The 13,784-nt window shown below is 33.4% G+C and overlaps 2 protein-coding genes across 2 annotated transcripts; both read left to right on the top strand.

Annotated features, from left to right (window-relative positions):
* The first annotated feature begins 341 nt into the window (after window positions 1-341).
* LOC144837013 (uncharacterized) lies at window positions 342-4,052 on the top strand. The gene is made up of 3 exons (XM_078691984.1): window positions 342-360; window positions 2,316-2,472; window positions 2,636-4,052. Exons 1-3 carry the CDS (start codon window positions 354-356, stop codon window positions 2,964-2,966), a joined length of 495 nt encoding a protein of 164 aa, XP_078548110.1. The 5' UTR covers window positions 342-353; the 3' UTR covers window positions 2,967-4,052.
* A 4,982-nt stretch (window positions 4,053-9,034) lies between these two features.
* On the top strand, window positions 9,035-13,002 carry LOC144837251 (uncharacterized). Its single transcript, XM_078692288.1, has 3 exons — window positions 9,035-9,577; window positions 12,616-12,699; window positions 12,821-13,002. The coding sequence occupies exons 1-3, from the start codon at window positions 9,052-9,054 to the stop codon at window positions 13,000-13,002; spliced, it is 792 nt and encodes a 263-aa protein (XP_078548414.1). The 5' UTR covers window positions 9,035-9,051.
* Window positions 13,003-13,784: the final 782 nt, after the last annotated feature.

Raw genomic sequence — 13,784 nt, 5'->3', positions numbered from 1 at the left:
ATAGTGCATAACAGCGGGGGCGGTCACACTAGAGCGATAATCGAGACGGTCATCGGGAGCCAAATCGGTCGAATGGCTTCTATAGCGATTTTTTTTTTTGTATCGCCCGATAATTTTGTTTTTAGCCAATCAGATGATGGTACGTCATACCTGTCATCAACAGTGAATTTCTCCACTCCTCCTCTCCTCTCCTCCTCTGTGGCGCGATGGCTGACACAACATCAGACGTTGTTTTGGAAACACTGATTTTGAACGTTCAACTAAACACAGTTCTGTATGACAAGGGACACGCCGAATACAAAAACAAAATTAAAAAAAATGATATATGGAACGAAATTGGCGAGAGGGTTGGAATGACTGGTAAGTGATTAACTAACAGCTATTATTCCAGGCTAGGCGCGCGTCTGTAATTTCTTCTAGGTCTAGCCTAGTGATGTAGAGACAGTAGTCTGCAGATGTCAGTCAGCACGCGCGCACGTGTACGACTACGGCGGGCAGTGAACCAATTTAATCATTTGGTGGACCAACTTGGCCTAACTAGTAAGCGTAGGCCACAGAATATGGTTTATGAAATGAAAAATAATAAAAATACTAGTAGTAATATTGCATAACAATCTTCACAATAATAGATTTTTATTAAATTTACAACATTAACAAATATATTATAATCCTCTCGAATAATAATAGAATATCAATACTACTAGGCCTAGGCTAGGCCTAGTACTATAGTAATATTGCATAATAATCTTCACAATAGATTTTATTAAATTTACAACATTAACAAATATATTATTACTCTCGAATAATTAATAGAATATCAATACTAGGCCTAGGCTAGTACTATAGTAATATTGCATAATAACCTTCACAATAGATTTTATTCAACAACAACATTAACAAATATATTCAAGTTTACCAAAGCCATATCATTATTTAAAATATATTAAAATAATAAAATGATGTTTTTTCCCAACTCTGAAATGTAATTTAAAACTAAAATATATTACTATGATATGAAATTATTTTAAACATAACATATTTAATGACAAAAAACTTTTTTACAACCGTCCCACAATGTTACAGCAAACAAACCATTTTTTGTTAGGCATTATTATAACATTATTAATTAATAATATTGAATGTTTCTCATTTTATCTACTTTTATTTCATTATGAATAATTAAACTGCTTTGCCAAAACAAGCATCCCTTTGCCATGGCACTTCACCCGCTGGTGACATAAAGTACTCTTTGAATGTGTGCCTGACTGCTATTGCGTCATTTGAGGCATGATTTCCTGTTAAACGCAGGTTCTGTATGACTTTATGATGTGCAGACCTTTGAGCATCTACTTGTGCATTGATATCACCCGTCTTCTGTAAAAAATTGTGCAGTACACATGTAGCCTTGATTATTTTGTCCACATTGTGTTGCTGTAATTGCATCCGCCTTTGGTAGACACGCCACCTTGCTGCCAAAATGCCAAATGCATTTTCCACTATCCTCCGGGCTCTAGAAAGTCTGTAGTTGTATATTCGTTTGCTGTCATCAAGTTCACTGCCAGGATAAGGTCTCATAATATTTGATTTCAGTGGAAATGCCTCATCCCCAACAATGACATAGGGAACTTTACCAAGCTCTGGTGCATTTGGCAATGCTTTATCAGCTGGAAAAGCCAATTGATGGGCTTGTATCGCTTTGCCCATTGCACTTTTTGCAAATATTCCAGCGTCACTTTGGGAACCATATGCTCCAACATCAATCAGTATGAAACGGTACATGGCATCTACCAGAGCCATCAGTACTACAGAAAAAGTACCTTTGTAATTGAAGAAGGTTGATCCTGTATTTGGTGGGGCTTGAATAACAACATGTTTCCCATCTATTGCCCCAACACAGTTTGGGAACTGCCACCTTGTTTCGAATGCAGCTGCTACTTCTTTCCATTCATTTTCTGTTGGAACAGGCATATATTGAGGGTGCATGCATTGCCAAATAGCATCACACACCTCAGGCACAATGTTGACAATGGTTGATTTTCCGACTCTGTAACTAAAAGAAATAGTTTTGTACGAGTCTCCAGTAGCCAAGTATCTGTAAAAAAAAAGATAAATGGTTTTAATTTATTACTTGACTTTAAAATGTAATGTGCAGTATGCAATGTGTTGACAGTTGATTTGTATAACGTTTCAACACAAAAAAAATAGATAAATAATGTTTATTGTAACTATTAATTAGTTGTACTACAGTAGCTGTTTACATGATATTTATATTTTCAATGTTTATTTTAAAACTACACTTTTTTTTATATTTAAAGGAGACTTGGCACGCAAGAAATGGGCCAACATCAGGGATGCTTACAGCAGCAGTAAACGAAAAGCTGCATCTAAAAGTGGAGATGCCAAAAAGTACATAAAGAAGTACAAATTCGAAGACATCTTGTCCTTTTTAAAACCATTTATCCAACACAGAGAGTAAGTAAAATCTAATAATAATAATTAATTCAATTCTGTATAAATAGTAAACAACATAATATGTTTACTAAACAAATGAACATTTTGCCTGTGGTTCAAATGTATATATCACATCAAAGGTAATATAAGTCTGTAGACCATTAAAAATTGTTTTTCATTTCAGGACTTCAAGTAACCTCAATAGTCCGAGTGAACAATTAAGTAAAAGCAATATTATTATTAGTGATGAGGACATTCCAGACTTGCCACACACATCAACACAAAAACCCACACCAAAAAAAAGAAAGTTACCAGATGACAGTGACAGTGTTGACATTGACAAATCAATTTTGAAGTATCTGGAAGATCAGAAAGAAAACAAGAAGGACGACATTCATTGTTTTTTTTTGTCAATGGCTGAAATTTTAAGAAAACTGCCTGAAAGGGCCAGGGCTGACATCCGATTTAAAATTCACAAATTGGTTCATGAGGCTGAGATAGAGTATTTGTTTTAGGTTTTGAATTTTATTGTTAAATTTTACTTTATTTTATAAAAATAATTGTATATAAATTGATTATTATTATTGTTCCACAACACTTTCGGGTTGTTGAAAAATGTTGTTTTTGTACATTAACAACATTGACGAGAAAAATAAATTAACTTGTATTTTTCCGGGATGACACAATATCTTTAAAATTGCAGTATTTTAAATATTTTAATTTAGCTGGCAATACTTCAAAGAAGGCAATTAAAATAACCGTTTTTTAATTTTGAATTAACCAGTGTTGAGTCTCCTTTGTTTGAGTATTTATTACTTAACTTTTATTTCATTTTTTAAAAAAAATAACAAAATAATCTCACAGCAATATTAATGCCGAAAATGTGGGGTTACTGATCAGTAGTAGTCTAGGCCTAGGTCTATAATAATTAGTTGTACAGTAACTCACCCTAGTCTTGTAGTAGTAGTACTACTATTAGGCCTACTGCTACTACTAGGCCTAGGCTGTTACTAAAGTAGGTACTACTGTACCCTAGACGCTAGAGAGGCCTGCTCTAGCTAGGGGCCTGTAGTACTAACTAATTATGATTAGTGCTCAATTAATTTATTATATTTAAGAATTATATACTTACCTAAGACATATTGCTAGCCTTTCCTTTGCACTTACACTCTTTCTAAAGAAGGTGTCTTCCTTTTGTATTTTACCTCGTACCAAGTCTAAAATAGTATAGAACTGTTGCTCTGACATTCTGAAGTATTCATAAAATTTGTCTTCATGAGAAGACAATTCTCTGAACAATGTATGGAATTCCCCATACATTGGCCTAGATTCATTGATTGGGTGTACCCACAATCTACGTCTTTTTTGTCGACGTTTTTGTCTTCTTAATAACAAATACATCAGAAGTACTTCTTCGCTCTCGTCTGCCATCATGTAATTTTAACTTTAATTACGTACATACAACAACAACTTTTTCTAACCGTTGGGGGCGTCATCACAACGAAACGATTTCGGTTGAAGTGTGACCGCGATTGAGAACGATAAGTCACGACCGATATTTCACGTCCGATAGTTATCGGTTAGGTGTGACCGGGCCTTTAGAATTGTAGATGCTATAATTGTAATTAGTATAGGTTTCTGCCGCGATTGATCTTCGCTAATGTTTTTATGACATTAAAGTAGCATTTTATGACCCTTAGTAGCCCTACATCTGAGACAATAACTATTTGTTGTCTCAGCCTACATGTAAAATTACAAAATCAGCAAGAATACTAGGCCTTCTAGGCTTACTAGTAAACCATATGATTTGCCGACATTGATACTGCTAATCTTAAGTGTAGTAGATACAACATTTAATCATGATCTATACTCACCGTTGTCTTACTTCTTGTGTGAATAATAATAGGTACTTCGTTTGTTCGTGATTAAGTTTGCCCTGCGTGTACTTTTCAAAACGACCGCTAGGTAACGTATCGCAACTATACATAACCAGCCAATCCCGGATCAGGGATCGCTGTTTTCATTCAATTAGGCCCGGTGATTGGATGTGATGTGGATGACATAACCACTAGCCAATCACCAGGCACTACAATTTAAATATAATCACATCGATAATTAAGGAGATTTATGAAGAAACCACTGCTTAGCCATATATTAAAAACAAGATTGTTGTATGTGTGAACACCGGCCACGCTAACAACATACATGGTCAAATGCATAATTTAATATTCTATAGATTAACGCAATTTTTAATGACAGAAGATGGCAGGCAAATAATGATAATTCAAATATAAAAATTGCATATTTTATTAATATTACCAACTACTTAAAATTACCAGTCGTAAGAAAGTGAACTTTTCGTAGTCCGATTGTGATGAAACTAAAACAGAATTGTTCAGCAATATATTTTTGTTGTCAATTAATCATCGACGCAGACATGTCAATAGAACATTCAGACTGCGCATACGATTTGTACATGGTTACGTTTTGATCTCAAAAAATGTAACAGTTGATTCGCAGCGTTTTACAGAGGGCCGCGGTTAGAGACACGGAGTTCAATGAGCGTGTTTGTTTGATTGGCAGCAGTGCTTTAGTATACAAATAATGAATGTTTATGAGTGTAATGGTACAAATAGTGGCATGAGGTGAATGATGAAAGGTTATATATCAACGAGGCGACAGCCGAGTTGATATTAACCTTTCATCATTCACCAAGTGCCATTATTTGTACCATTACACGAATATTAAACATTCATTATTTGTTTTATATAACATCTAAATAGATTCCTGTCATTTGAATCAAATATAAGGTAGCCCTAGCCACAAGAGGCCTACATTTCATTATTCAGATTGATTAAAACAGTAATATTATAATATTAAATGTTAATGTTATATTTATATGGATTTTATAAACACACCTACTTTAGTGTTAATTATGTCAACAAACAACTAAATAATATTATGCTTAGCAAGGCTAAAACGCCTAGGCTAGGCCTAGCCTAATACTAACAGGCCTAGCTAGGCTAGACCTAGTGTAGTAGTACTAGATTGGCTGAAAGGCAAAACTTCGACAGACAATTGGAACTTATCTTGACTAATTATGGTTTTTCCAACGATTCCACGTCTTGTAGGGATGTCCCCATTAAGTAATCAAAATCCTAAAAACGATCTAAAGCTAATTTAAATGCCTTTTTGAATAATCGTACACAAAAATCTGCTGCTTTTGCATATCTCGCGGTGGTGTTTACAAACAGAGGCAGGACGACAGGTGGCGCTGTTGTATTTCAATGTAATTTTTGTATTCTAAATTTTTTTTCATCCGCGAAACGTTTTTTTTTTTCGTACACAAAATGTTTTAAAAAGTACTATTAAACGATCGTTTAATAGTGCGTACTATTGCACGCCATGTGACCCACAATCGTCCAATCAAATGACAGGAATTTATTTAGGTGTTATATAATATAGGTAAGCGCGTTGTAAAATCGTTTGATGTCACCGTCGATGCATATCCTTCTATTCTTTAATCCATGCCTCAACTCCGCCACAACCATGGTGGGCCTGAGTTGGTGTGGACTCTCTACAGTTTCGCCCCCCCCCCCCCCTCCTTTCACAAAATCCTGGATCCGCCCCTGTTAAATAAGAACTGTTTCAGGGATCATAAAAAGAAGTAAAATAACTTGTACTTCCAATCTTTTGGTATTTCTAAGATGATACATGTTACGTAGGCCTACTTTATGTTTACAAAAAAACATTGAGATAGAGATTTGCAATATGTTATTTACATATTTATAAATAAAACTGTTAACTGTAAATCAGAATTAAAACTGATATGGAGTACCACAGGGCTCAATTCTTGGGCCGTTCTATTTATAATTTATACAAATGACATTGTTAAAAGTAGTAACTATTTAAATATTAAGTAAATTAAGTGATTCGTTTACTGCAAACAAATTGAGTTACAAAGAAGACCAAGTATCGAATTTAGAAGCATGTATAAGAAAAAAGATACCAATAATTTATTTATTAATGATGTTGAAATTGAAAGACTTAGTAAAATTAAATTCTTAGGTGTCATTCTTGATCAGTTTGTAACATTCCATGATCATATAGATACCATTACTATGAAAATTGCAATACACTTAATACATATACTTAAAAAACGATCATAATTATATGTAAAGTGCATTATCAGCATCCATCAGCAAATTTATTTAATTATTTAATTCACTTTTTTTACTTTATTTCTATTTGATTTTTACTTTTATTGCTAATTTTTGCTAATTAGATACGGTATTATTTAAAGGGTAATGTGTTTAAAAGAGCTTCGGCTCGTTGCATAACCCATTTGTATCAAAATACCATGTTTTCCGTTCATTATGATTTAGATTAAACTTATAGAAAAATTCTCGTTAAAGAAATACTGTAGGCCTATATATTATATACACTATATTCTGGTGATACAAAAATGGTACGTCTAGTAGTAGTACTGCGAATATCTAGTTAATAAGTAAAAAAAATGTTTAAAAAATTAAGATGTTATAAACAGTGTAATTGGATTGACTGTAGGCCTACTCAAGGATAGTAGGGAAAGTTGTATAATCGAAAGCGCCAGCTTGAACTATAGAATAGTCTAGTAGGTGCGATAATGGAAATATGAGTAGTCGACTGCACTCTCTACTCTCTCCTAACGCATGGATGGCTTTCGATGATTCGCACGTGAACAAATTCGCCTTAATAGCAAAAAAAAATAATTATTGAGCGAGCCTGATCACGTGATTGTCAAGGCGGCTTTTTATTAGTGTTGATAGCGTGTTTCAATAATAATGATGTCATCAAATTGTCCGCCATTTTATATAACTATACGACTGGCCTGAACGTCGGTTGAAATAATTAATTTGTTAAATATAGAGCACAATTTGGGCTTGTCAACATTGTGTATTGGGTTTGTTATATTTTCATTATAATAATTGTATTAAATAAAACTAGATATCAAGTATGCCCTACGGAATTGAACGATAATGAGAGTGTAATCCCATGGTCTACTTGAAGGAGGAAGAAAGGAAGGTTTGTCACAACAAAATTCAGGATTGTGTTTGTTGTGCAATTGTGGTGAAAGAGAAACACTTTATCACTTTGTGTTCAATTGTACTAGATTAACTAATACTAGAAATTCAATATTTAAAAGACTTAGAGAAGAGCTATACCACAATGATTTACATAAAATCTGGGAGCTATTTTCATCATGCTCTGATGCTCTCACCGTCTATTTTTTGACAATCTCTGAATACCAAATTGTAACAACAAAATCTATACCCCATGTTAATTATGAAATGACAAGTAATAACTAATATCGTTGACAAATTTTGTAAACTATTCTTAACAATTGCATGGAAAGAACGCAATGAAATTTATTGATTGATTTTTGTACTAGGCCTACATATTTAAATATACAGTACTTTTTTTCCCCTTTTCAATCACTTGTACTTTCATTTTTATATTGTAATCAATTAAGTGTTTACTATTATTTGTGTACTATTATATTATTTGGTTGCACATCCCTTGTGGATAGTGCCTCTGTTAAAAAAGAGATATAATAAAGTTATTATTATTATTTACCATGGAGGACAGGAGTATCAGGTTACATATGTTAGAATATAATTACTATAGACTTCAGAACATTGCATTCATAACTGATGACTATTTCTATTTTTAGAATGACATAAGTCTACAAACATAAATCAAGCAAATGTTTTTAAAGACGGTGCGTAAATTAAATAATGAAATCTCAGAGAGTAAAATCTGGGGGATAAAAATGACAGCAAAGTTAGATGTTAAAAATAAAAAAGTATGTTTCTTACCCTACAAACATTGGTTGAGAATCTTAAAATGAAAACAATAGCTGAGCAAAATATTTTTCTTTTATTCTCCAGGAAGGAAATCCAAACTTCCTAAATGAGCTATTTGTACCAGAGAGATCTAACTACCACACTAAATTAAAAAAACAGTACTACCATCTACCACGCTTTGTGTCTGTCTGTAGCTATCTAGAGAACAAAAAAACACAACTCGTCACATGCTTTGTGTCTATCCAGGTAAGATTTCAAATTATAATTATAATACAGATATATTAAGACACATGACCTTGGGATACTGTATATGATCACAATATTATTCTTTTTTAAGTTTCAGTGTTTACTTTAAATAGGACAAAATATAGTAAGCAATACTTAAACACGACAAGTAGTTTAAGATCTACTTATACAGTATATAATTATATTCAATGTACAATACAAATACAGAGTAGGACCCTCTTTTGAGGGGCAATCTCAGAACTCGACAAAGAAGTGGGTTACTCATATACAAACAAACATTAAGACATGGGGGCGGATCCAGGATTTTGAAATAGGGTGGGGGGTGGGGGAGGGGTATGTGAAACTAAAAATACTGAACCGAAGTGCTGAACTCTGATGTCCTATCTATAATTTTTATACATTTAGCGTGGGGATCTGGGCCGGCTTTTCAAATACCAGGGCTAAGTAATGTTGTGTTCACAAAGCTGCAATATTTCTATATGTTTCCAGGTTTACAAGAATAAACACAATGTTGTGCTATGGTATCACCTGGCTATTGGTTTCTATGGTAACCTTCCATCTTGGATCAACAACACACGTACCCATTCCAAGTTGCCACATCAAGATCTACGAACCAGAAAGACTAACGCAAGCTGTCGAAAATCGTAACACATTTATGCGAGTTAAATTGAACTTTGGCGAGAAGATTAATTTACAGAACGATTCTGATGTCGTGGATGCGTATCACTGGGTTTGGGTAGTGGGCAGCAAGGGAAAGTTCCTTCTAAGTCTACCGTTTGACTTCCCTTCGCTGTCCCTGGGGACGCTCAGCCTCAGGATGGAAACGGTTAGACTGAACGCAAGTTTTCAGGAAGATTCGGATTGTTTTAAAATGGCAGACGATTCGGTAAAACTCACTCTTATTGCAAAAGCATTGCTAGCAACATCTAACGAACCGATACTAAGCACCTCTGAGGTTTGTCTGGAAAAACACGATTTAGTGAACACCATGTTCACGTATTACAGCATACTTCAAGGCAGCATGCTTTATGAATGTTGGAATCATTATTCAGATTATTCTCTCACTAAATTGCGATCTTCACAACCTTGGATGAAGACGATTACACTTCTTGCTTTCGTAGTATCGTTTTATTTCCCATTATTGCTGAAATACGTTTTGCGCTCGCATCCCGAGAGTAAAATCTACCAGGGAAAACAGATCAAGTATTTAAGTTTGCTAACAGACATACCGACAGGACCGAAATATTGGCTACTCTTTAAAGGGAATTCAAATAACTATGTGTATATAACTCGCTGTTTATTTTACCTGTTCTTATTCATTTTTCTACAATTTCTTCCATATACTATAGCATTTACAACAGATAAGGAGGACTTTTATTTGAGATGGGACGCAGTATTGGAAAATGGGAAAACAAGCGTTCACTGTATTGTATGGTATGTTATATCAAACACCATCTTCACAATATTTGTGGTTGGCATGCTGTACACATTACACCACAAAAGTGATTGGTTCGAGCGAATCTTTATAGAAGATTCTCATGATCGCACACGAATATCTTTAGGTTTGTTTGATCTTCCCGAAGCTTTAAAAATTCCGAATGATTCGTATTCAGGTATGAAACGGTTCCTCTATGTTCTCCAGGCCCGAGCAGAGATGCTTGTGAAGATTGAACTTTGGAAGTCAGGATACCACGGAATTCAGTTATTCTACCGGTTCTTTACCATCAAGCTTGGAAAACATTGGTCTATATTGATTATCGTAACATGTTTTGTTCCGTACTGTGCCGCTTTTCTACTCATTGTTGCGTTGAACTGTATTCCGTTTCTGTATTGTTTCATGCGCATGTTCCACGTTTGGCTAACAAGTACGCAAATTTCAAAATCTCTGCAGCTGATGCTACTCTGGATGCTTTTTATTTTTGTAGAAGTTATCTTGTTGGGTAAATGCATCACGATTTTGTTGTACCTTATTGAAATTATTGGTTACACGTTCACTGGTATCGTCATATATGCTGGCGTGCTAAGTAGGATTTACGTGTACGCTATTGGAATTTTCGCTTACATTTTAATGATGATCAACAGTTATACACGGCAATATTCAGACCTTTTATGGAACGTTTTAAACACTGCGGAAAAAATTACAAAAGAAAAGAAAGGTATTGAAAAAAACGAAAATATAGATCATCCGAATCGATATCTTGTTCATTCAAATTCACATGTGATCTGTACGAGCCAATCGTTTCCTTTATTTAACCGGAGCATGACTTTAAACCCTCCACCAGCCGTGATCCTCAACTCGCATAACTTTTTGTCTATTCGGCAAGATATATTCGAGTATATTACACAGAGGTATAAACCTTTCTCTGTTGAAATAATGTCAAGGGTCATCAAGGTATTTGTTTATTTAATGACATTGTACCTTGGCTTTACTACTCTAATTATGGTTAATAAATTCCAGGACTTGTCGATTGTACAAAGCTTGTTCGCATCTGCAGCAACCGTTTGCATTTTTCCCGTTTTTTATTCTATACTTGAATCAAACCAAGCAAAGCGCACTCAAGAGGCCATTATGTATCACATGATTAGACGAGATATCGAGGCCTTTATGAGAGAGGATTTTGATTAAAATGATGATGTGGAGGTTGCCACAACATTTCAGAATACTTGTATTGACAAAGATCAGACATTGTAAAAAGCAAGATTTTGTTTACATGTATAGTGTACAAAAAGTTTTGAATTGGGTGCCTAGAAAACTGAGTAAAGCGCAGGATTGGTCTTTTGGGAGTTTTCAGAGCTTATTCCTATGCTGTAGCATACAGGTTTTTTTGGCTATTTGGTGCTTTAACCATGCTGTTTCAGCTAATATTGCTATTTGTGTGAGCTGTAATTATTTGCTGATTAATTGTTAATTTACAAAGAGTCTATTTCATGTGAAATTACTGCTGAAGCGGCTTATTTTGCTTAAGCATTGTAAGCTGCAATTTTTAGTTGATTAATTGCTAATTTGCAAAGAGACTTTTCCCTGTGAGATTACTGCTAATTAAGCTACTTATATTGCTGAAGCATTGTAATCTGCAATGTTGTGCTGATATTAGTTGCTAATTTGCAATGGTTCCTTTCCCTGTGAAGTCACTGTTTAAGCTGCTCATTTTGCATTGTAAGCTGTAATTATTTGCTGATTAATTGCTAATTTACAAAGAGTCTATTTCATGTGAAATTACTGCTGAAGCGGCTTATTTTGCTTAAGCATGTAAGCTGCAATGTTGTGCTGATATTAGTTGCTAATTTGCAATGATTCCTTTCCCTGTGAAGTCACTGCTTAAGCTGCTTAGTTAAGATCTTTTGTAATATAACATGTTATTGCTAGAAATAAATTCAATTTTAATGTATGTAAAGAAGTAAGATATTAGTAAAAATCGTATGTTAGTAATAAACATTAAAAAAGATATTGTTTCATTGTTACATTTTAAACTATTTGCAAACTATATTACTTATTAGTTAAGTAGTTTTGTAATATAACATGTTATCACTAGTAATAAAGTCAATTTTAATGCATGCTAGTGCTTATATATAAAAAAAAAACAATTATAAATATAAATGTTATATTATGTTTATTTATAAAATATGGTAGTTAAGTTAATTCGTTCGTAAATTCTCTTATAACGTGTCTCAATAAAAATACAAGAATTGATAATAAATGTGTTAAGATTGTATATAATAAAATAATTTTCATTTTTCTCTATCTGTGATGAATCTAACTATATCTGAAGAGAAATCGTAATATTATATACAATAATACAAATGTAGAGAAAAAACGGTAAAGCAATGCACCCCTATTTTTTGAATGGAATAAGCCACAGAGATCGCCAATCTAAACAATGCATTTAATATAAACAATGCAAGCAAGCCTGGCGTTCCATACTAAATACATGCGGCCGAACTCGTTGGCGGCCGAACACGACGGTATTCATCATAGGCCTAGTAGGCCTATGCGATATACATTTCCTCTGTGTAAACTACAGATTATATTCTATTAATGATTTGTTGTGATATCTATTTCATTTACCTTCAGATATCTTAACAATGCAGTACTGCATCATTTGCAGAGAAAAAATTGATGAGAAGAGTTATAAATCTGTATCAATCAGACAGAAAGGTATGTTTAGTTACATTTTTCTCTGGCATTATACATATTTTTTCCAATTACATCTTCAATGAACTAAAAAAACAAATGAAAGTTTGTTTTTCACTTTATAATTTTGTTACTACTATTTTAGGAGCAGATAGTGTGAATACAGCGAGCATTCAAAGAGGATTGAAGCCCAATGCTGTTGCGGGGTCAGTAGTCCATACAAATTGCCAGAAGAATTACATAAACGTGAAGGTCATAAAATATGCTGATACATACATGCATGATCAAAACAGTTCCTTGACCATGGTTTCAGTGAACTATTGTTAAGTTATTATATGGTGATGTAGTGTTGACTGTTATACTTTATTGTAAAGTGTATAAATAATTAATGTTTATGAATTGAATGGAGATATTAATATTTCCGAATGATTGACATACTGTATTTAACAGGACAGAGAGTGAAAGTAGTCAATCTTTAAATGAATGAAATATTCTCTCCACTTCACGAAAAAATACATTCATTATTATTAAACTTTTATTCAATATATTATTATAATAGTTTGTACATGTACTACGTATTTGAGAATGATCAGAGTTGGCTGGGTGGAGTTTATTTACTGGATTAGTATTTTATATGGCTACTGGAAAAATAATGCAACTGACCAGCTGCAGCATGTTAATTTATAAGTAGTGCTCGGGTAAATGATTTTTGTGTACATCTTATGAAACTACAGTACTGCCATTATTAATATGCACATTGCATGACTGAAATATTTTATACATATACAGTAGTACATGTAAATGCATGTAAAAAGAAATGATGTGTGCAATATAATATATTTACTGTATTTATGAAAATAAATATTGAGAAATTACTTTTGTATTACGTAATTTGTGTTATTTGTTGTCCAATGCCGTATACAGTACTCATAATAGGGCTAGATCTTAAATTATACAGTATTAAAATAAAATATTCATGGGTTAACAAAATTAATTTATCTTATTTAAGGGCTATCCAAAGAGATACGAATAATTCAGAGATACTGTAATAAAAAAATATTTATTTCAGATTAATAAAATAGGAAATACATTTAATAATAAATTATATA

The sequence above is a fragment of the Antedon bifida genome, chromosome 3, assembly GCF_963402885.1.
Source record: "Antedon bifida chromosome 3, ecAntBifi1.1, whole genome shotgun sequence".
Classification (NCBI taxonomy): Eukaryota; Metazoa; Echinodermata; class Crinoidea; order Comatulida; family Antedonidae; genus Antedon; species Antedon bifida.
Note: the sequence above shows the minus strand (reverse complement) of the source record. Positions and strands in the feature narration are given on the sequence as shown.

Coding starts and splice junctions, on each gene's coding strand:
- LOC144837013 (XM_078691984.1), top strand. Junction 2,473..2,635: donor CCATTTATCCAACACAGAGA/GTAAGTAAAATC, acceptor TTTTCATTTCAG/GACTTCAAGTAACCTCAATA.
- LOC144837251 (XM_078692288.1), top strand. CDS start 9,052: ATGTTGTGCTATGGTATCACCTGGCTATTGGTTTCTATGGTAACCTTC. Junction 9,578..12,615: donor AGGCAGCATGCTTTATGAAT/GTTGGAATCATT, acceptor ATTTACCTTCAG/ATATCTTAACAATGCAGTAC. Junction 12,700..12,820: donor TGTATCAATCAGACAGAAAG/GTATGTTTAGTT, acceptor CTACTATTTTAG/GAGCAGATAGTGTGAATACA.